Source organism: Centrocercus urophasianus, unplaced genomic scaffold, assembly GCF_019232065.1.
Source record: "Centrocercus urophasianus isolate 14NV4802_14NV808 unplaced genomic scaffold, USGS_Curo_1.0 seq_26, whole genome shotgun sequence".
Lineage (NCBI taxonomy): Eukaryota > Metazoa > Chordata > Aves > Galliformes > Phasianidae > Centrocercus > Centrocercus urophasianus.
In genome coordinates, this window is record NW_024884822.1 from 795,289 (window position 1) to 819,244 (window position 23,956).

The following is a 23,956-nucleotide window of genomic DNA, read 5'->3' on the forward strand; positions in this document are numbered from 1 at the left end:
GGTAGCAGATGTCATGATTATTTCATATTGGTAACTTCTGTAACGCAGTGGCGTTGTTCAGTGGTTCGGTCTGCACAAAATGAATGTTTGAGAGACATTGCTTTTGTGAATGAGAACGTAAGCAAGCTGAGCTTTGTTTGCAGTCAGTCTGTTTCCACTCAGACACGGGGTAATGTGAATGCTTTGCCTTAGAGAGTAACAGTCTGCCTGAGAACCTCTGGAATGCAAAATGCAGCTCTGAGTTTCAACATTAAACTTCAGGATTTCTGTTAAAATACGTTTTTTTTTCTGTTGAAATGTTTTGTGTTTTTGGTTTTTAAGTGAAGGAGATTAAAGTTTCTTAGGTGAATGTACAGATGGATAGCAGTCCTACAGGAAGCGCTACTGCATCGTGGCCAAACCCTGGTAACAGCAGATGTTTGTAATCACGACAGTGTGGGACAGAGGGTTGGAGCTGCCCTTGGAGTTTGGGCATGCAGTTGTGTGGAACGGCCTGAGAACAGATAGCAGCAGTTCTGCTGTTAATAACAGGCTTCTAGGTGGTGGCTGAGTGTCTTGGTTTTGTGACTGCAGGCTGTGAGGGGGTAAGCTGCTGGGCCACGCGTTGGGCTGGCTGGGCTCTGTCTGGGTTGGAGGCTGGATTTCAAGCAGAGTGTGTGTGTCTGCAAATCTGGGAACTGGGAGGACTCGACTCTTTAGTAGTACTGAATTGAAATAGTGGCAAATTTTGTTATTATGAGCAGTTTTTAATAGGTAGTTAGTTGTCTGAGCTTGCACCTGCTACATTTACCAGGCTGAGCGTTAGATGAATATAAGCTGACTTCTGTTGGTATTATTGATTGTAGGATAAAATACTGAACTGTGTCGGTGAATGCACTGCTGGCTGCACAGAGCGTTCTGGTAAGGTGAGGCTGGAGAGCTGTCTTCAACAAGCTGCTCACAGAGCCAGCTGTAGCCAACATCACTGCTACATAACAGTGTTCCAAAATAAAGGCCTTTATGTGTGTGTGTGCAGCAGTCAGATTTCTTGTAGAACTGCAACCGAGGTAAAGAGTTGTTCAATCTTTTAGAAGCAGCTGTGAGGGATTTAGAAAAAGAGTTCTCACTTCAGGCATGTGACTCCGTGAGCCCATGGGGAACTTGGAAATGAAAGTGGCTCCAGCTTTCTTTTCCCCTTTTTTTATTTTTGGCACCTCGACTTGCCTTTTGTTGTTCTTTAGCTTATAAGCCCGTGTGTAGAAATGGGCAGGGCACGTCTACCTGGAGATATGTGATCAGTAATGTTAGATTAATGGTGATTAATAGTGAGTTCAAGGAGGGGAATTGAGAAGCCCTTCAGTGGCGTGAAATTATCAGTGTTGTATCAGTTATCTGTGTGTTATATGTGTAGGGTAGCTAGTGAATGGTCCAAAGGAGGAAGGAATCCTAGTCTTGAGCCTGAAGCTTTTGCAGTTTCTTCAGGAGGTTCTGCTCCATCTTAGCCCCTGGTAGAATATTCAGGAGTGGCCTTACACTAACCTGGAAGAAGGAAGCTGAGGTTAGGTGTAGCAATGCCATAAATCCTAGCTGTGCTTCTAAAATCAAACGGCAGCATTCAAGCAGATGTCCTCTGGTGCCAGTAGGTTGGATGGCCACGTCCTAATTCTTTAGGTGGAGTCATACTTCGTATTCCGTGCTTTCCTCTTGCAGAGAAATACCTGCTTATTTTCTGGGCAGATGCCCTGCCTAAGGCAGGGAGTTGGGATCGATGATCCTTGAGGTCCCTTCCAAGCCATTCTTTGAATATTTGCCCTCTTTCTGTGACCTGTTAGTGAACGGGCAGAGATAGATAACTTAAAAAAAAACCCACACCATGGCTGGTGTTACTGCATGGAAAAGCATGTACTGAACGCCAATTACGTGTTGAAAGTACTGTGGAATCCGAGGGCTTATTTGTAACTACTGAATTGTCTTTAATAGTGGTTTAGTAACAAGGTGTTCACCTTCCTGTTCTGAACACACTTGGATTCAAATAGCTGCTGTTCTCATCCTATCTTTAATACAGATTTGACTGAAAGCAGGCCGTTGCCTTACCTGAGCATTCCTACCGGTGTGCCTTTCTTGCTCACCCTGCTCACACCCCTCCAACGTGGTTTCCTTGCTGCTCCTTTTTATTTGCTGTCTGTCAGGCATCAGTCTTTGTTGTCTGCAGTGTCCCTTGCCTCCTTAGCACTCCCCCAGGGCTGTGCACCGCAGGGAGGTGACATTGGTGTGGTTCTTGCCAGAGCCCTTCCTGCTTGCACATTACAGCAGGAGTGCATTGATTTACTCCCGTAACTGGAAGCTGTCTTTGCAAAAACGTCTTAAAAGCCTTTTGAATTGACCAATTCATAATTTATTGCTGCTTGGAGGAACTTACAATTTGCAAGTGGAGTTATGAAGTGTTAGGGCTTCAATATTCTTTGCCTTATGATGGCATACTCTGCAAAGGAAATGATTTTCTGGCGATGGGGAATCTCAGTGCTATCACAGCTGAGCGAGGGCATGAAGAAGAAAATTTAATTTATTTATTGGAAAGATACAATTTAATGTGAATTTGCCAACACTTCTATTTGTTATTCTTGACTAATTTTGAGTTCCTTGTGTTAGCTTTTCTATTCAGAGACCAGATGGAAGTATAAAAATGGAAACCAGAACCGGAGAAAATGCTATCTGAAAACTAAGAATTGATTTATCGATATGAAAACTTCAGCATCTTATTTTTGTATCGCCGTGCTGTCGTTCTCACAGCACAGATTCAGACACAGACTTGAAGCGGGATTCTTGCAATCCTGAGTGCTGTAGGTGCGTTCTGCTCAAGGCTTTTCCTATGGTGTGCAAAATCACAAATGGGAGAATGATGAATAGCCTGTCACTGTGCAACCTGCTTCCTTCTGAAAATGTTGTTCCTCCCTGCAGCTGTTAAAAGGAGTTGTAATAGCCAGACAACTGCTTTCCTTCTCCTCTTAGGTTTGAAATCATTTACAAATATTTCCTTGACATGTTTTCTGGTATTTTGCCTCAAAACAGTCGGACTGTTACTGTTCCTTCTTGGAAACAGTCCAACAGGTCCATTAAAAGAAATGCAGATTTGATTCCTTTTCTTGTTTGTTTTTTTGGAAGGAACACAGCGTTCTCTCCAATCTCTGAAATATTTGTGCTTGCCCCTCTGCTTTAAACATGCTTCTTTTTGAGACACAAAGCTGTAGAGCCAAGCCCAGTTTTTGCAGAAGGCTCTCGTGATGGTTGGACTCGAGGATTGTAGTGGGCTTTTCCAACCTTAATGACTGCATGTTCTGTGATTCAAGCTGTAGATAGTGGCTCAGCACACCCATTGCTATTTTATGCAGTGGGATGGTGCTAGGTCTGTAAGCCTGATGGTAAATGCCCATTTTTCTCCCTGCTCATCAGCAGTGGGATTTCCCAACATAGATGTTTCTCCTAGTTGAGGCTGAGCCTCCTCCAAAAATGAACAGCAATTGGGGAGGTTTAGGTTGGATATTAGGAGGAAGTTTTTCACACAGAGCATGGTGAGGCACTGGCACAGGTTGCCCAAGGAGGCTGTGGATGCCCCATCCCTGCAGGCATTCAAGGCCAGGCTGGATGTGGCTCTGGGCCGCCTGGGCTGCTGGTTGGTGACCCTGCACACAGCTGGGGGTTGGAACTGGATGAGCATCGTGGTCCTTTTCAACCCAGGCCATTCTATGATTCTTAGTGTCTGCTGCAGGTTCTGAGGGCTGCTGCAGGATCTCAGTTTGATGTTTGCTGCACAGACAGCGATTGCAAGGTTTTTACCCAGCTCTTGTATTCTCCTCTCACCCATGCTCTGGTGCTGGGGCGTTTCTCACTGCGCAGTGCCCAGAGCAGATCTCCCAGGTGCCCAGCACAGCTTTGTGCTGCACAGCCCTGATGAGGGCTGGACACCCATGGGATGAGGAATTGTGAAGTGCAGGAAGATGATTTTTTTTTTCTCCCAGGAATGATTTATTATCCAGAAGAAAGTGTTGCGATAAGCACTTTTTTCAGTCATCCTTTGTGTATCTGAGTGCTTTCAGTTTTATGACTTCAATTATTAACTAGGCCTGCTGTTTAGTCAGGGCAAGAAGAGAGACCTTCACTTTATTGGGTCAATTTACAGTGTTTATTTTTAAGCAGAACAGAATGGTTACTTGCTGGATGACTTTGAGTGTTAGCCCGTGAGCTCGTGTTGAGCTGTGAACCAGAGCTCTTCCTCTGCAGCCTCCGTAACTGAAGAGTAGAAATGTTGTTCCCTGATGTCAGACTGAATGTCTCTAAGTTTTGATTCCTGATCCCCCATCTTGAAATATTTCCACGTAATGCAAGCATTTCAAGTTACTTGACTATGACTGTTAATTACAGGGCAGTTTTCTCTCACCTTTGTTTTTTCTTCAGAAGCTTTTAGTATTCAAAAATCAGCTGCCTAATCTGTAATCTTTATGGCTGTGATAGAGATCAGAAGGAAGTTGTAGTTCCTTGACCCTCTTTGTGGTATTTCACTAAGCTGCACTCTGCACAAGTCTTCTGAACATTGGAACAGAAATGTGAGCTTAGAAATGCACTCCTCATCAGTCACTTGCCAACTTGCCTTTGCTGGTGTTTCTCTGTGGTGCTGTTAGAGATCCCAATCTGCCTTCTCTCAGGCTGGGACGGATCCCTAAGGAGGCAAGCACGCTTCTTGATGATGGATTCACCTATCAGCAGAAGATGCTAGACCTTGCTTCAGCAAATCCCGAGCCATGGCTTCTATCTGCCCCAGATAAGCATCATTTCAAGCATCAATTTGTGTTCCTCAGGAAAGCTAACACAGTTGTGCTGAGGCTGATGCATTTCACAAGCAGTGGGCGGGAGCTGTTGTTCCTGATAGCCCTTACAGAAGCCTGCATCTTGGAGAGCAGAGATGCTGGGCACGCCTTTGTGCGCACGCTTCTTCTGCCTCTGTTGGAAAAGTGGGGTTTTATTTTTTTTGCTCCCTGCCCCTGTTAGGGCGCAAAGAAATCTGTAAAGTAAACTGCCATGTTCTTCAGCCTGCCTGCTAGTAATGCCATGCCTGTGCTGGGAGGGAGTGAAGTCTGCCATAGCAGGGAAGAGGAGATGCAGGTGGTCTGTTCCATGTATGTGTGATGCAGGCCTCATCCTTGAAGATGTGTGCTCTGCCTCCCTTCAAAGAATCTGCAAAGAAACAGGAAATAAAAATTTCCTGCTGAGGTGGAAATTAAATATGTTCAGTTCCTTCACCCAGTGCTGGTAGGTTTTAGGTCACAGGCTCACAGCCAGGACGCTTGTGGGGAATTGAGCTGCAGTGTTGATAGCAGTGTTAGTTTATTTTTCATGGATAGAATGGACATAAATCACAGTCACAGTATGCCAGCAGTTGACAAACCTGACGGTACTGAGCCAATCTTCCAGACACCCACGTATCAAATATGGGAGAAGTGATACAGTAGAGAAAGGAGGAACTGTAACCAAAACTTTGTACTGTTCTGTAGGATGTTTCTATGGCAAACCTGACTATTTTGCCACCCTTTGCTACAGACAGGTGGTGTGAGTCCTGAATTGAGGCATGGCATTGCGTTGGTGCTTTTAGGGGTTCTTACCTTTTGAAGCTGAACTTTTTCGAGTTCTTAAGTGTTTTTATCATTCTTCAGGTTGGCACATACTTCTTGATACAGATATTAAGCCAGATTTTAGGGATGACCTGAACTACGCTTCTTGAATTACCCTGATTTTTTGGGCATCTACTCCGCTCTTCACTTTGCAGGGTTTTCTTTAATAAATGCAGAAATATTTACTGCAAAGTTCAGTTTAACATAAAATATGAAAAGAGCTAAAGATTTTTTTAAAAATTGCTAGTGAGGAACAGTGGGCTTGAAAATTCTCTCTGTACAATATTTAGTAGCTCATAATTAAATGCCCTGCTTGAAAAGTTGCTCAAAGAAAGACTTAGCGGAGATATCTTTGGAATTGTATATGTGACTGCAGAGTGTGAATGCACACTGCAGCTTGCTGTGGGAAGTCATGCTGCTCTTGTCTGCTATACTTTTGAAGGTATTTGAACTGGAGGATTCGTTCAAGACATGATACAAAAAAAGACATCCATAATGTTGCAGGAATCCAGGAACAATTGTGTACTCTCAAGCTTAGGTAGATAAAGAAAGTGTAATCTGAAAGTCTTGAGCATGCATACAGGTGTGTGCTTTGGGAGAAGCAGTGCATATTGGGCCAAATGCCTGTGAATTCAGTATCTGAAGAGTGGAAATCCAGGGTGCCTGGTGCTCTTAACTGCAGGGATTTTAATGTTTTCCTACTGAAGTGATGCGAAACTGAAACGTCTTCAGAAAGCGAGGAGATAATTGTTGGCCTGCTGCAGCAGCCCCAGCTTTGGTTTCAGGGCTTCATTGCACAACGTGCTGCTTTTGGCTGTCACACTGCCTTTTGGATCCTGTAAAACTTCACCAGCTCTCTGTGGGGCCGGTGCAATGTGCTGTGCTGTAACGTGAATTGCTGAAGCGATGGATGAGAAACAATCCCCCCGAAAGCAGAACCTGAGACTCTGGGCACATCTTCCCCTGCTCTCAAATCCTTTTCTGTAGAGCCTTCAAACCAGAGTCTTTCTGCTGTTAATTAACTGGAAGTTGGAGTTGCAGGGAAAAGTGGCGCTGACCTTGGAGGTCAAGAGCATTTAGACCTCCATTATATAAACCATGTGAAATCCAAATTAGGCGGCTGCATGTTCCTTGTAATGCCTAGATAAAATCAGCACTTGAGTGTAGTGTTTGGCTAAGCCCAGGCAAGGCTGAGTGGAGATTGGGAAAAAAATGAGTATTTGATTTTAGCATCTGTTATTGCTGAAAGCTTCTTTCTTAACCAGAGCTAGTCCACAGCCTTTTTCTAAGAAAGGGCTTTCTCAGGGCTTTTGGTTGAGTCTCAAAAATGCACTGAAATTGGGTATTAAGCAAAGACTTTTTCATACACTTAGTAAGTGGTTAGGATTTCATGGATTAATATGGCTTCAATAGCTGCCAAATTGAAGAACATTGCTGTGCATCTTTGGAGAAAAACATGGACTTACAATGGCTCTTGAATGGCACTGGAATCTTTCTTGGAGCAGCTGGCTGCTTTTAGGCTTTATTTTCATTGAATATTTTTATTGTGCTAGCTTCTATAATGTCTTGTGTGTAAGAATGTTTCTTCCCACACTAATATTTTGCAGAAGACGAATACTTGAGGTTACTGAACACATTCTGAGATTTTGCTGTTTCAGACTCCTCCATGTTTTTGAGTAATGTTTTTGTAACTTTTACAGAAAAAAAAAATCTGTGTAGGATCCTCTTCAGAATGTGGCTGCAGTTCTCCTGCTCCCTGGGTGGGGGTGAAAGCCAGAGAACAAGTTCTGGTGTCATCTTGGTGGCCACTGAAAGCAGGAGAGGATGGAGAGGAAAGTGCCAGGTCTGCTCCTAGAAAAACTAGAGAAAGGACACAGGCAAGCGTGGAGAATTGTTTAGTTGAAGCTCATGTTTCTGATCCTTAAATCCATGTCTGTCTTTCGTGATAACGAACTTGATCCTGTGGCCTTGTGGTTGCTGGGAGTTGCTCTGCGTGCTTCTGTGTGCAGTGTGTGTCTGGAGGTGTCAGGGGAAGGGGGGGAGGATGAGCACCAGCAAATGGCAGCGGGGGTGGAAGAGAGTTGGTCAGATTGTTAAGAATGGCTTAATTATTGGGGTTCTTTTAATAGACTGAAGTCTCTGATGCCCGTTTGTGTTCTTTGTATGGCTTTTAAGGCACCGTTGTGCTGGGAGCTGGGCTCAGCTGCTGTCTGGCACATTGAGGTAACTAAATTTGGGCAGAATTGGTTTCACATGGATCCAGAAGTCTGAACCTAAATTCCCTCTGGGCGTCCAGGAATAACCCTTCGAGTATTTTAGCTTTGCACCAGGCAGCCAAATTGCAAATATATTTAATCTTAACATAGGCTGATTTATTTTGGATGAATCTGAAGGCGTCTGAGGATGACCCGGTCACCAGCTATATCTGAAATTTGCTTCTGAGATGCTCCTCGTCCTACCTTTAATCTGAAAAACTTTGAGGATGGATGAGAATTGTGTAGAGAACATGCGGTGCGTTCTGTGTGCGCTCAGGATGAGATGCACTGGAAGCTCTGACAACTCGAGCTGTGTTTAATTCGGTTAGTTCAGAGGTTACATGCTCCTCAGTTTGAGGGATTTCAGCAGTGTCAGCAACGAGCCGGAGCGCTGTGCACGCTGCAGAGCACTGAGATGTGTCTGCTGCAGGCAGGAATGCAGCCGGCTGCATGCAGCACAGAGCCAAGGAGGGCTGGGTGCCCGGCTGAAAACAGGCAGGGCTTGTGAGCTGGAGGTAGAATTCAACCTCTGAGAAGGCTGGCAGAGCTCTGCACAGTCCAGCTGGTTGAAGATAAAGCCAGTTTTCAGCTGAAAGGAAAATGTGATCGGTGCATAGCAAAGTTAAGCTATAAAAGTGAGAGGGAAAGCACAAACTCATGTGTGGGTTTGGAGGGCGGGAGCTGCTTGGTAGGTGCTGGTGTGAAGCTGAGGGCTGCGGGCTCCCACCTGCCCTTCTGCAGGGCTCCCATCCTGACGTGCAGGGAAGCAGTTTGCCTGATGTCCGTGTTGGGCAAGCCTGCACCGTGGTGCTCAGAACAGTGCAGGGCTGACTCATCTGAGCCACAATTACACAACTCAGCGCTCCCTGTCCTTGCACATACAGCGTGGTAAGATGTGATGGATGCAGGCAGCTTTTGTTACCGACACTTTGCTCCAGACACTCAGAAAATTAAATGAGAGCAGGGTGTGTTTGGGACAGTTACGCAAGGAATATTTTAGGCACCATCCCTGCAGTACCTGTTGAGGTAAGCTCTCCCCTAAGAAGTGCAAAGCTGTTGCATATTATATAAAAAAAAAAATAGGGGAGGGCACGGGTAGTTTAAATCGTCTGACAGATCAAAAGCATTCTCCTCCCTGTCTAATTTTAGCAATTACACCTGCTGCTGGAAACACTGGTGTCTCTTGGGATTGCAGTAATTATATGGTTTTTTTCCAGTAACGTCTATTGAGTGAAAATATATGCATGCTGGAAAACAGCTGGTAATTTGGACAGAAGTAGCAGGGTTTTCCCTTGTTCCAGCCTGAATTGACTCCTAGTTTAATCGGTCAGTTAAGTTTTTATACCAAGCTACGATTCTATGGTTCTGATCTCTGTGAAAGCCTGTATCGTGCTATTTTTGCTTTTTCAGTTGCTCAGCAGTTGGGCTGTGCAGGTTGGGCTGTGCAGGTTGGGCTCACTGCCCTGCTGGCAGCTGCAGGATGCCCTGCACATGGCTGGCTGCCCACTGCATGGAGCTGCCAGCGCCCTGAGTCCTTCCCTGGGGTTGGAGCCTTTGCTTGGTGTTTCATGGAGCTGGATCACAGCAGGAATTCTAAACTTGTGATGATTTCGGCGGAATTTCACTTTAAAAACAGGCAGTGTGGTTTAGTACTCCGTGAGCATGGCCCACACTGACTCTTAAGGTTAATTTAATGTTAGACCAGGCATGCTAAATATTAAGAGATACGCAGTCATGTATTTACTGAAGAGCAGCAAATGAATTTTGCAGTGACATAAGGCAAATTGACACTTCAGAAGCCAAGTTGAAATACTGGTGCTAATTGCAGTCCTCAAAGCATTCATGATTAAACTGGATAACCTGTTGTACACAGTTGTAGTTGTTAGTAGCCATTTGTGTTCTTCCTCACCTGCAGAATAACTGTTCTGGAGTGCTGGAAGTGCAGAAGCACTTGAGGTTTTCTTTCTCTGAGCACAGGGCTGTTGGGTACTGCGAGCTCTTACTGATCAGGCACGGCTTGCTGAAAATCAGGCCCCTGGGAGCTGTACAAATGGGTATGTAAAAGCAATGTTAAGTCTGTGAGCTGAGGTCCAAGCGGTGTTTGTTCTCACATTGTTATCCCATTTGTGTTTAAGGTATCTGCTGGTACTGAATCTTCTTGCAAACCTTTCTGTGGTTAGTCAGAGGCTAATAAAAGTGATGCTTTATTTTCAGTATGAGGGTTTCCTTCTAATTTTGCCTTCAGCTGTTAGATCTTGGTACACTCTCAGTATTCCAAGTATATTTTCGATTGAACTTCCAGCAATAACTGCACTACCTGGCAACTGGGGAGCCTGGCTGCTAGGGGAGGACTGAAGGCAATTGAGCCTGATGTGTGTGGTTACCTAATGCTTACATAAACAGTTCAGTTTAAGCTGAAACAAGAAATTGTTAGTACAGATCTCAGATATAGGTATGACTGTGATTAGCAGAACTAACTTTCAATTTACTTGAAACCCTTCAAGTTGAACTCGATGACCCTTAGAGCTTTGTTTTCACAATGCTTTATAGTGACTGAGATGTGGATGAAGAGTTTTCTCTGCCATCATATTTTCTGATTCTCATTATTTGGCCGTGGGCTCCACTGTCTGCTTTTCATCTTAGGGGACTGTTTCCATGCAGGTATGGCTTAATTATCTCACTAAGTAGAAAATCAGAATGAACACAAATGACAAAAAGAGCTGGTGCGTGGCCCTGTTTATTGTAGGCATCCTGAGCTGAGACCTGGAGCTGTGGTGTTGCTGTTGCTGTGAGGCTGAACATCTTTGTTGCCATGCTTTCAGTAACTGTTCCTAGCCTTTTATTACTCTGTTGATACAAGAATCTTTTATATGCTTCCTCCCTATGTAGCCTTTGGCTATACTTGCAGAGATTTTTTTGAGGCTGTGAGTCTTTCCAGTTGTTAGCATAGGCACATTTTGTCAGCAGCTGCCTATTTCTGAGCTGGAATTCAGAGCCACCAGAGTGGCTCTGCATTCCTCTGCAGATTTGGAGGGACATGAGAAGAGATTTTGTCCTTGATGTGAGAAGAGCTGCTACGTGCTTTATGTGGTTTAGATTGGTGGTTCTCCTTCACTTAGTGTTTGGGCTCTCAGTAGTTAAAAGATGTCCAGTGTCAAGATGTTTCTAATAAACATAATTTATCAGATTCCTGGATTAGAAAATAGTGACCATTGCTTCCTAAAGAGGGACTTGCATTCGTTTTAAAGCACTCTTAAGCCATCTGGGGCTTCCTAGCTATTTCAAAAGCAAGAATCCGTGAGAGACGCGTACCCACCACTTTGAGATGTTAGAGATGTCTCGCTGCTTTTCTTCCTAATCCCCTTCCTGATGTGGTCCCGTTGTCATGCTGGGTGGTGGATGCCTCTCCTCCCCTGGGTGCTGGTAATTAGTGCCTTCAGCAGTCCCTGCCTGGCAGAGCTGGTTTCAGAAGGCAGTGTGAGTCTGCAGGGAGCCAGCTTCAGCCTCTCTGTTCGACTTCTGAGTATCCAAGTATGTACGAAGTTACTTGTGTCATTTTTTTCAACTTCTGTAAGGCTAAATGTAGGCATGATTTGCTGCCGGATATCAGAACTGCTTTGATCGGTTTTGTTTGTCTTGTAGTTTTAACTAATATTCCTCCAGTGAGTGGGAACTTGGTCAGAAATGAGAATTTGAAAGACTCGGCTTACTTGATCTCAGATTACAATTACTGACCTAACAGTGGGGCAGTGACAGTTCTTGTTGGCCACCACTTTCTATTTCATTATGGCTGAAAACCGTAATGCTGCTATTCCATTTCTCAAGGTAGCACAGCTCCTGTCTAGTTTGGGCTGAAGCTACGGAGCCATCCTTCAGCAGGGAGGAGTTACTGGAGACTCTCAACAATGTTGTTTGCCTGGCTGGGAGCTGCTGCAGCTGATTGTGAGTCTCGTCCCAGTTCCCAGGGTTATTGCTATCACCTCTGTAATTGCTCTGTCGGTACTGGAACTAAAACTGGGTTAAAGAACAAAGCTGCACCGTGCTGCTGCAGTTCAGTCGATTGTCTGAAAGCACTCTCAGATACAGAAGCGTGGGGCAGAGCTCAGCTCTACCTGCCTGTAGCTGGCACGGCTGGCAGAAGAGGAGAGAGCTTTCTGCTGGGGAAGGTGCACCTCTTTTCTTGGGTTCTGGGAGCAAGACCTGCCTTGCTGGCATCCGTCAGCAGGGAAATGGAGGTGCTTTTGTACCTGGTGTCATATATTTATACAGCTGTGGAACTGTAAATCTTGGGGAGATGCCAGAGTTTAGTTGCTACCAGGTACGTAAGGATCTTGATTGACACTGTGATTTATGATGTTTTGTAATACTTGCAATGCTTTTGCCTTTTGGAAATGTTGATGGTTGTTTTTATTTTTTGAACTTCTTGGAATCAGATTTCTGAAGGAAATGAGCTTTATGTAATGATGTTGCTTGTCAGTATCTGTCTCTTCTCCCCAAGAAACTTTTGAGCCCGTTCGCCACATCCACCTGCATCCCATAGAAGGGTGGAAATCCCAAGGACTGGAAGCACTGCGAGCAGAAAAGTTGAAGAAAGCTTGGAGTTGTTGCAGGGCTAGAGGAGGAGCGTGGGATCTGCCTCACAGAGAGCAGTTCGTGCACTTCATCGCAGCTGTTGATTTACTGTTAGTGGGGATGGAGACGGGCTGTTCATGGAGTGACTTTATTCAGCTGAGCGTGACCGTAGGGCAGCATGAAATGTCTGCTCAGACCCATTGTTACTGCGTCGCTGTCGCTGCCTTTCCTGGTAGGGGATGGAGAGTGCTTGTTCCAGGCTGACTAATTAAGGAATGACAGCTGGTTTGAAATATCATTCTAATTTTGCAAGAGCTATGAGTAAGTTAACAAGAATTTCTGGAAAAAATGAACTTACAAGCAGGATTAATTGACAGTATTCAGAAGCTCAGCTTCTATTGTGAGGAGCTGCTGGGCTTCTGTGATCCTGGCAGTAGCGCATCCTGCCTGTTCTGTCTGCCTGTGAGCACTGCTCAGCCCCATTGCAGGGGCTTAGGGCTGCACAGCTGAGCAGGGAGGAGCTCACTGCCTTCACCCATGCTTGCTGCATGGGGAAACAGGGTGTGGATGATGTTACTGGTGTTTGGGAGCTATTGGGAAGCTGTGCAGGAGGGCAGTGGGTAGCTGTGTGTCAAGGCTGGGTGGGGTAGGCAGCAAGACGCAGGTGGAGAGCAGGGAATGAATGGCATGATAAGGAGGAGTGTCCAACTTGTAGATGCCTATCTGCCTTCTTGCCTAATAGTTGGAGACCTTCCCGCGTGAGGACCGGTGACACCAGCTGTTAGAGTTCTGGAATTCTTCTGATGAGCACTGTGGATATGTAGGACAAATTAGACTTGTCTGATTGCTTCTTCCGGGCACCAGGACAGGATCCACCTGGGCATCTTGTGTTCTGCAGTTAAGTCTTGGTGATGTGTTAGTCTGGGTCTATGAAGTTGGGATGTACGTGATCTGGGGAATAACCAGAAAAGTTAAATATTGTACAGGGTAGAAGTAGAAAGAATTTATTAGGAAGAGAAGATATAATAGGGAGCAATTTGAAGCAGGTTTAGGATAGAAGACGACAGTAAGCAATATAGTTGATAGCATTAAATTAACATAGCTGTGTGTTAAATACTGTCTCATAGGCAGAGTTAAATTTCCAGCTAAGAGTGGATCCATGCAGTCTGCCCTCATCTCCGTGGCCCAGACATCAAAAGGACATGGACGTACCAGTCAGCAGCATTGCTGTGTGCGCCAGATAGTTGCTGTGGAACCAAGAAGCTGTCCTTGGGCAGAGCCGTGCTGACCCTGTGAAGGACAAGGGACGAGTGGAGAGGGGTGGAAGAAACACAGCCTTCCTATTGCTCCAGCACAGCAGTGTGCGTAGCAGGGACACAGCACCCCCTGAAAGCCTGCTACCCTTGACCCGAGCAGCGTCAGAGCCAGAGCAGGGTTTCTGTAATAAGAGCTTGCTTTGTAGTCAGTAGCACGGTGTGGAAGTCTGAACATCTTGGTCAGGTTTTTCTTGCACGCTTTGTGTTTAAAGAGTGCTGCTCTGCTGTAGCTCTGTTGTGTGTTCCTGGAATGAAAGGCATTGCATTTAGGGCTTTATTCTTAGCCTACATCCCAGAAAAAGGTAACTGTGACCTCTGAGAATTTTCCCAGTGAAGAAGCAGAAGAAAGCAGTGGCAGACACTCCATGACCTATTGAAGCAAAGTGAGGTTGGGCTGAACTGATAGAATGTGGGATTTCTGCAAGCCAGACATGGCAGTGGGAAACGTCAAGGTTTGATACTCTCTGAGAGTTCTTCTTGGCTCCTAGGTAATGGCAGCTCATAGAATCAGTGCATGTTTTTAACCTTAAACATCAAAAGAAATGCTGATGTTCCTTTCTCACTTAGGTGCTTGCTATCTGAAAGCGCTGCCAACAACATATGGGAATTTTTAAGAAGAGTTTTGGTATTTTTGATTTTTAAACTGAGAAATGTGCCCAGCCTAATTCCCTGGAGCCATGCCTGCCTTTTGGGCCAGGCTGGCTGGTGAGGACCTGCTGGGTGCCAGGAAGGCTGCAGTGAAGCTGTGCAGCACGGAGTCTCATGGGCACAGCTGTGCTGGTGCTGGGCTGCAAGGGCCTGGGGCCTGCTTCTCCAGAGACCATAATTGGGAAGTTGGGCTTATTTCTCCAGTGTTACTGTTCTTATGTGTCCAGAAGTACTGGAACACACCTATCCAGGGAATAGCAGAGATACCTTTACTGCCTTTGTCCAATTCGGATTCCATGCCCGCATCTCCTGGGCTTGTATTTGGTGTTGCTGTGCGTGCCATAACCAGACAGAGTGGAGGTTCTATCACCCAGCAGACAGCTTTCATAATGACATCTTCCCTCTGTGTGAGGTGTGATTTTCATATGTAACAGCAAGGCAGAAAAGAGCTTGGGGTATGCTTCAGAACCAGCCCTGGAGTCAAGTGGTGGAGCAGGGCTTGCCTGTAGGGAGAATGCTGTTAATTTTTGGTTTCGAGTTTGCTGATTTTGGTGTGCTTCACTCATAATAAGAGGGGGACAGGGAGACGAAGTGACAAATGTTTATTGATGTGGAACAGTGTTTTGATTTGGGAATGTAGTTGTTAAGGAGTTAAATCATAATCAGCAATGGCAAGAGTAAAGGAGATGTGTGACTTATTTCATCATGTGTTTGACTGGAGTGTATTGTTCCTCTTTCTGCCAAGAGAGGGGAGGAAGGATAAAAAACAATATACAGGAGATGTTTTAAGACCTTCAGGTTTTCTTGATGGCCACCTGGCAGTTATTCAGTGTGCAGTGGGGAGGGCATGCTGGTAGGAAGCTCAAGAGTTAGTACCAGTGAGCAGGCAGAAAGAAATGGCAGCTGGGTAGTGACAGCAGAAGTGAGCAGGTAATTAAAAGAAGGAAAGATTCTTGTAAAGTCAAGTGACCTCTAAGAAGAACTATTTGTGGCTGAATGTTGCTAGAAATTCTTCCATCTGTTGTTCTCGAGCAAAAGGGAAGATGAGGAGCAGGGAGGAGCAGTGGTGATGGAGGGCGAGCCTTGAAATTGGGGTGAAGGAAGCTGCTGACTGCCAAGGGGCTGTGGCCACAAACTGACTGCAAGCTGCAGGAACATTCTGCAGGGGGTGATCCCTCCTCTCATGCTGAACTGGGTCTGCCAAGAGGATTTAATACTCTGTTGCATGCAAGCAGAATACCATGATTTTTTATTTTTTTTTTTTTATTTTCAACTAGATGTGTATGATTTTGCTTTGGCAGAAAGTGCTAGTTGATTGCTTTGACAGGTTTAATTACTTTGGCCTGAGTAGGATGCAAGTGAATTTATTTCCCACTGAGAAAAGCGTTGAAAGGCTGCATGAAAACCCTTCAAAGAAATTGAAGAGGGGCTGGGGAGTTGTCTTTACAGTAAGTGGGTTTGATAAATGTGTCAGTTAAAAGGGGAATTTATTTACAAGACGCAGGTTTTGTGGCCAGAAATCTCTGATAATTTCATTCACAGGGAAAATTAATTTTACCTGTTCAATTAATTTGCTTTTTCATCATGCTTGTGCAGCGAGGAATTGCCGTAGTGTGAAAAACAGAACATTGAAATCCTAATTCCGTTTTTCCTAGAACACATCAGTGATGGAGGATCAGAATGAAGATGAGTCTCCAAAGAAAAATACCCTATGGCAGGTAGGTGTGTGTGCGTGGGGAGAGGGGGGCCGTGGCTTTCCTAGGGAAGCTTCCACGTACCTGTGTCTGCAGATGCATAATCTTCCTTACATGTAGGTTGACTCTGTCATCCTAAAATAAGCTCAGTGTTCAAGTGAAGGATGACATCAATGAACAGTACTGGAGAAATGACTAGATCTTAAATTTTGTGGTTTGTGCTGACCTTGAAATGACACAGTTGTGCTTCAAAGGATGTGTGTGAATGAGGTCCAGCCTTTCAGAGCAGGTGGCCTTTGCTTAAAAGGAAAAATCCAACACTTGTGCGTAGAAAGGAGCTGCAACCAGTTGGCTTTGGACTATTTTGGGAATATTTAGGAGAGCCTCAGAAGCCCTTTTTGATGTCATAAAGAGCTCAGAAGAGCCTGGCATGAGCCTTTGATTCTCTTTGCTGATAAGTAGCAAGTCCTGGGGTGGTGTTCTGAACATCCTTATTTGTCACTGAAGCTCTCAGGATTTATTTTATGTGAATGTTTGAAACGTTGATTGAGCTGTTGTTCAGAAACAAAGCAAGCGTTGTAGTTTGACATCACATCATTCGTGGGCCTTGTTTGTGGGCAAACAGTGCGACAGTGATGTGGAGGGTCTGGATGGTTTTTATGTTAACTGGAGAAGTTGTAGCCAGCTTTTGTACATAACTGAGCACGTATTATTTCAACTGCTAGAGCCTCTGTCTAGCATTTGTGGAGGCAGGCTGCAGCGTGCAGCAAAGGCAAACTGGCATGTGCAGTAGGAGCCACTTAGTTTGGAAAATTTCTAGAACAGGTAAGGTCTTTGATGTTAAAATTGTAAGAGCTAGGAGAATTCAAATTCCAGCCTAACTCCTGGTTTGGAAGAAGGGCCTTTCACTTGGCCTAATCTGTGGAAGATGAGGTGTGCATGGCATTGCACATAGCTTGAGCAGTGTTTAAAAGTTTGATTGCTGTCTTTGTTTCTTCTCACATTCTCTTCATCGGCGGGTTCTTAGAAGGCTGTTCTTGTTCATTTCAAGTACTGACGCTTTGTTTCTAAAAACAGATAAGTAATGGAACTTCATCTGTGATTGTCTCAAGAAAAAGACCATCAGAAGGAAACTACGAAAAGGAAAAAGACTTGTGTATTAAATATTTTGACCAGTGGTCTGAATCAGATCAAGTTGAATTTGTGGAACACCTTATTTCACGAATGTGTCACTATCAGCATGGACATATTAACTCTTACTTGAAGCCCATGTTACAACGGGACTTCATCACTGCGTTACCAGGTAAATTAATACTCATTTCACAAAAAGCATGTTGATGAAAGCGTTTTTCTGATACTTGGAATGTATGTGTGCAGACTTTTCTGAACATCCTCCAGATGTAGACTGTCTGCTTTAAATAATGTGATGTTTCCTAGTCAGAGGAAGTGCAGGAGGGCAGCTGAGTCATTTGCTTCTGTGATTAATTGAATTGGCCACTGGATGCCAGTGTTGTTCCATGAAGAGCAGTTTGAGTAGAATATCCTGAAGAACGGCGCATTTTCCAAATCCTGAATGAAAAGCTGCCTGCACAGATAAATGAATCTGGTTTGTTTTATCTTGTTGCTGACTCGAGAGCAGAAACAACTGGGGAGGGATTTCTTTGCGTTGTCCAGCTTTGATTCCCTTCTTCAGTTGTTCAGAGCCTCCAGTGCTACAAATCAGAGTAAAACTTTGTCAACAGTTTGAGTATGAAATATATTCTTTCACTTCAGATATTCATGTCTTTGAAAAATATGGAACAGAAATAAGTAGGTACACAAAATCTTTCACTTCTAATTTCCTGGAAAATTGTGGATTTTTCTTCCCATTGATTTATGGAAAGATTTTTTCTGAAAAGTAAATACGTGGACATCATTCTCAGAGTGGGAAGTATACATCACATAAGTGAGCAAATGTGTTCTATTTGCCACTGGCAGTAAAATAGCACAGACTGATACCTGCAGGGAATGGTCTGTGGCTGTTACCCAAGAACGCCACAGCCGTGAGCAGTGAGAAGGGATACAAATGGAATGGACTGGAAATTGGTGATCTGGTAATCACCAGGACAGGTGAGGAAGGCTCCTCCAGCAGCTTGACCCTTACAAGCTCTCTGGTATCTATGTTTTGAATGCTGCTATTTTGATTTTTAATATTATGGTTGTTGTAGCTTGGATGCTGTGGGTTTCTGTTCTCTATAATGCTATATGTGTGTGTGTGTGTATATATATATATATAAAATCTTTTCCTCAAAACGTGGATGAATTCAACCTTTGGAGGTAATTATGAAATTTTGAGTCATCTGTCAAGCATGGTTGAAACTAAATTCATAGTAGCCAGAGGGATGAAGTAGGAGGATGAAGAATATGGGGTAGGACACAAAATAATACAGAATCCCATGTGCTCTGTTTCTTTTTTATTAAAAGAAGAAAGTCTTGAAAGTATGAATGGAGGCCATGAAAGGGAGGAAATTGCCTTTTCTATCACATCTGCATTTCATGGAATTTCTTTTAAAAGAAGACTTAGTTTCTCAAGGCACGTGCATAGAAAGGTGCTCCTCATTCTAACTGGAGAGCTCTGCTTTCAGTAGTGGACGTTTCTTTCAGCTTGCTTTGCTCTTGATTTCCTGATTTCTCTAGGGGAATATCTGACATGTAACAAAAAAGAAAATGAAGTGAAATAGACCATCACAGTCGTCTTGTGCAAGCATGAGCTTCAATTATACTTTTGTTTGCCTTTATGTTACGTGTCAAGGCGGATATAATGGAGATGCATGGTTCTTTTGTACTACGTTTGTATGCTGAGACATCTCTGGGAGCTTCCTCGCTGACAGTTGTTTTTACCACATTTATATGTGTAACAAATAGATATTTGTGTTGACAACTTTTGTTGTTTGGAAGATGTGAATACTGGAAACTGTTCCATTTTCCTGTTTCTTAAAGGTAATATTGTAAAAAGAGACTCTTTGCTGGACGTAGAATCATAGAATTCTATTCATGCTGGGCATGATTTGCTGTTTTCAGTCCTTTTACTTTGATTAGCTTATGTTTGACACTACCTACAACACTCTGAGAGTCAGGAGCCGCCTCAGGTCATGAGGAAACCTTGGGGGCTTTGTGATGTTTTTATTCATTTGAAAAAGTTTTCTGCAGATACCTGTAGTAGAAAACGCAGTTTCCCAGATGCCCAGTAGAAGCCAAGTTCTCATGTGGTGCTGTGCCACAGTGCTGCTGAGCAGGGAGCTGCCCTGCATGCAGGCACCTGTCTGAGGTGCCTCTGCAGAAAATAGTGATGCTTGTTGGCTTTTGTCTGCATCCGGAGTCTTCAGCATTAGATGGGAGCTCTGTGCTGCTGGTGTGCATTGGCTACTTCTTGAGGTGCAGTAGGACACATCAGTTCCTGTGAGCAGAAGGAAAGAGACGTTAATTCTTCCCTTACCATCAGCCATGAGGGAATGTGGATTGGAGTGTGTGGTGTTTCTGTGTAGATTTACCCAAGAGCTTAATTGGACATGATTGAAATCAGAGCCACATTAGAATGATATCACGTTAAACAGAAGATCAGTATTGCTTTTTAAAAGGTGGTTCTACTGATCTGAAGTTAGCTAAACCTGTGTTTTAAACTGGAATCATTTCTGCTTGCTGCTGACCCTGCTGATTTTCACACCTGTGAGAACACAGGGAAGATGGAAAGCATTGTCAGTGTCTGGCTTCCCTTTGCCTCAGTGGAAGAAGCGATCGTTCTGGGGAACTTTGTTGCAAGTAGTGGCAGCATGTTTAGCCTGCAGGCTCTGTCCCTACAGATCAGGCTGTGCTCAGCCTCTTTGGTGCTGCCTGGAGCCTGGCACGCAGCTGATGCTGCCTCAGCTCCTGCAGATCCCACCTGGATCTCTGCAGTGATCAGAGTGCAGTCGCACGGTCCAAGGGACTGCTTTGTGTCTCGTGTTGGTCAGGCTCATAGAGCTGACATCCCGCAGTTGGGTTCCGTTGTGACACAAGGTGATATTGGCACGTTGAGCTTGGAAATCCCTGTGGATTGTAATTTTTTTAACTTACAGTTGAAATTCAACCAAATCTTCATCTGGTACCTCTAATGAACAACAGCTGGCTTTTTTCACCATCTTCTGTAAAACTGCAGAAGCTCTGGAAGAGATATGGGGGAATAACATGGTTTGCTGTTAGGTAAGCACACCAATAAATGCTGGATACATTTTACTGAAGAAAATTCAAAGGCTTTAGTCCCTAATTTGGAAACTGCTTTTCGAACTGAATATTCACAGACTTTTAATGTAAAACAGGCATTGGCAGCTGCTTCGGGCTTGAAGTGATCTGAAAGTGGAGTCCTGCATGTTGTGTGATAGGATTATCACAGGCCCATCTGAGCTGCAGTGTAACAACCTGGTCCTGCTGTGCAACTTCGCATAAATATTTCACTTGACATGGCTTTGGTGTGAGTGAGGTCAACCTGGATGTCTTTGCAAGCAGGAAGGATTGTAAGAATAGGCTTGATAGCAAAGCAAAGAGGTTGTACATCTGTGCTTCGCATGCAGCTTTCAGGGCTGTGTGTACTCACAGAAGTTGAGATTGTTGTATTCTAACAGCATCAGAGAGCACTCATTGCTGACCTTTACAAATATATTTTTAACCATTATACAGGATTGTAAAAATTATGTGTCTGCTAATGGAGGGTTTCTACCTCGTAATTTGCAGTTGGTCCTTCAAAGTCAGTGAAACATGGGCTTCATAAAAAGCAGTTTGTATGTGTTGAAGTGTAAAGTGTACTGCCACAGACTGAGATGTGTAGAGACATTCTTGCTGTTGTGAAGCTGTGGCAGCTGATTGCAGCTAGCTTTTATGAAAAGCCTCGGTTAACTCAATGCAAAATTGATGAGTATTTGGTACTAGGGTTGCACCACACGCAGGAGTCTGCAGCAGTTCTAGCTCTGTCAAGTGATGGGAAGCAGCCAAACACCTCTCCTGCCTTAAGACTCCTCGGGCCTGAGGTCTCCTTGTTCCTAAAGCATCTTTTTGCTGATGGGTGCTCAGGTATTAACCCTCTTCAGAGCATTCCTAGCCTGCAGAAAACAAGTATTACTAGGAGAGAAGACTTTCTGTGTATTCTAAGTTAATTAGATTACTTGCTCTCCTTAGGGACCACATTCCAGCCCTGAAGTTTTGCTGTGTTACAGTGAAATGTTCTTTATAAAACAGGATTCTGAGCAGGACGTGGGTGCCAACCCGGTGGCTGTGGGCTCTGCACGTGCTGCAGGAGGCCCTGAGCTGGCCAGGGCTGTGCTGTGTGCTGCTCCTCTCACCTGAGGAGCAGGGGCAGTGGCTCCTCGCAGCACAGCAGCCATCACCAGCTTCACGGTGTCTGTGGGCAGTCAGCAAATAGCTGCACATCATCCCCCTCAAGGACAGCTCAGGTTTTGGAGGGACTGCTGGGCCTTCAGGCTGCAGTTTGAGGTCAGTGTGCTGGCAGCTGGTCGCTGCCTTGCCCTCAGCTTGGCTGGCTTTATTGCCTGCTAGAAAGTGCACCACATCTTTTGAATACCTTAAAGTAGATTGTATTGTCTGGTAGCCATCATATTTATTTAATGAGGTTGCATTTATCTGCTTAATTTGATTGCATTTCTGGACTTGCAGCATGAGGTGGATGTGGATTCAGGTTTTCGCAGCTGTTTTTCAGAGGAGTATTACTGCCTTTCGAATGCAGTTGTTTGAAAACTGAGCAATTATAAAACATTTCTGCTTTTGTCTGTCATTTTTCTTAATCAGTTCTGCACAATGACATTTAATCTGGAGAACTGTTATTTTGAAAAAAAAAATAGTATTTCACAAGGAAAAGAAAACTGAAAGCACTTGGACTAGAGAAGCTGATGAATGTATGCACTGTATTACTTGATCACATTTTTAAGTAGGGAAAGTGGTGGGCTTTGCCAATTCTGTCTTTCCTTAGCACCACAAGAGATAAGGCAGAGAGCCAGCATGGTGTTTGCTGCCTGCCACCGTGACTGGGAACCTGATGCTCTTTGGTAGTCTCAAAACAGCAATGGGAATCAAGCTACCAAAACTGCCTAAGTGACACTGGAATTCTTACACAAAGGATTTCAAATAGTACGTATGGATTTCCAATAAAGGAGTGTGCTGTTTGCTGCTTGTACTCGATTCTGAAGTGCTTACCCTGCTGCTGGAAAGCAAGGGGTACTGCCCTCCTCACTCTAAAGGCAATTCAGTTCTGCTTAAAGCAGACCTAGTTTTATTTGGTGCTTTCTGAAAGATGATCTAAGTATGGTAGAATAGGGGCTGAGGCCAGTGTGTGCATTGTTCAGTTCAGAGGATGCTTTGCAGTATGGCTTTTTTATTGGGTTGACTATTGGTAACTCTACAGCTCCTTGGCATTCCTGTCTTGCTTTGTGGTGGGGTAATTATTTAGTTCATTGCCAGGAGATGGCAGTAACAGATAAACTTTTATGGTAGCATGAGTGTGTATGAACATTGCTTGAACGTCCTGCATTGTCTGTCACGTTCTGCCTTGGGAAGTGAGACTATGCACATGGCATGTCCGTGGTCTTTACATTTCAGAGACTGCTGAGAGCTGTGAGCAAGGTGACAGCAATAGTCGGGTGCCAGCATGGATGCTTTCTCCCATACCCTTCCTTTTTGAGTGTGTGTGGTTGTAAAAAGGGCAGACTCGGAGTTCGCTTACGACTAATCAGCTAAAAACATTTAACTTTCCCCATCTCTGAATGTTTGTATGCCTGTGTGGTGATTTTCTGTTCTTTATGTTTAGCCAGTCCGACAGCATTACACTTCTCAGGCCTGGAATTAGAGAAGGATCCAGTAGGAGGGTTTGTTCAGCATGGATCCTGCTGTCCCATCTCTGTGACGAGAGATACATAGTGATACTCCAACCAGAAGGTGCCTGCTGAGGACAGCTGTTCCCTTGGTGGTACAACTAGGTTATTTGATGAGCTTTGATTTGTTTGCTCATTCACCTGCAGTCTTTCAGATGCTCAAGTAAAAGATTTCTTTCATACCTTTAAGGTGCAGATGATGAAACATTTGCCTGTCATCATTCACATGCTGCCAGCTTTTATGGAACCCAGACGTAGCTGGAGTGGGTTATTCCTCTAACATAAAGAAAAATTAAGGTCATTTGAAAAGATTAGCTTTGTGTGTCCCTCTGCTCCTCGGGCAGGCTGCAGCTGATTAAACCCATCTTTCACGTGGCAGAGACAGGACAGCATCGTGGAGCTCTGGGATGGCAGAGCACTGAAAGTCGGTGCTCTTGTCCTGCTGTTTTACAGACATTCTGTTGGCATCAATGATTACCTCCCTTTTCAAGCTTGAAACATAGCAGCCTGATCTTGGCCACTCTATCAGTTCTGTAATTTCCTAGTGTTTCTTATTGCCTAACGACTTGCCTAAAGATCCTTGTGCAAATCATAATGCATCTGCAGCCCCACACCATGGCACCTGTGCTGGGAGAACAGCAAAAGCACCAAGTGGATCTGTAGAGGGAGAGGAGGGTGCTCTGAAAAGGGAAATGGTGTAGTGAAATGGAGCCCTGAGCTCTTCCAGTTTGTGCACAGACTTTGGTGTGTTGCTCTGTGGGTAGCACTCATACTTACAGCAGTTAATTGCTATATCCTCTGCATTGTTTGCTCTGGGAGCTTCAGTGCTTCACATGGAAAACTTTCTTCCTTTTCGGAATGCGGTGCAGTGTGCTGGGAAAACACTTAAACAACTGTTGTGTGATTGGAGTGTTACACTGTGCCTGACAGCCACGT

At 44.5% G+C, this 23,956-nt stretch overlaps 1 protein-coding gene across 3 annotated transcripts in view; it reads left to right on the forward strand.

Annotated features, from left to right (window-relative positions):
- Positions 1–23,956, forward strand: part of FBXW11 (F-box and WD repeat domain containing 11) — a 65,339-nt gene that overhangs the window by 16,007 nt on the left and 25,376 nt on the right. For all 3 annotated transcript variants that reach the window (XM_042826180.1, XM_042826182.1, XM_042826181.1), the window contains 2 exons: positions 16,089–16,151; positions 17,205–17,430. In XM_042826180.1, coding sequence (XP_042682114.1) covers positions 16,089–16,151; positions 17,205–17,430 — 289 coding nt within the window. The remainder of the gene's footprint in view (positions 1–16,088; positions 16,152–17,204; positions 17,431–23,956) is intronic.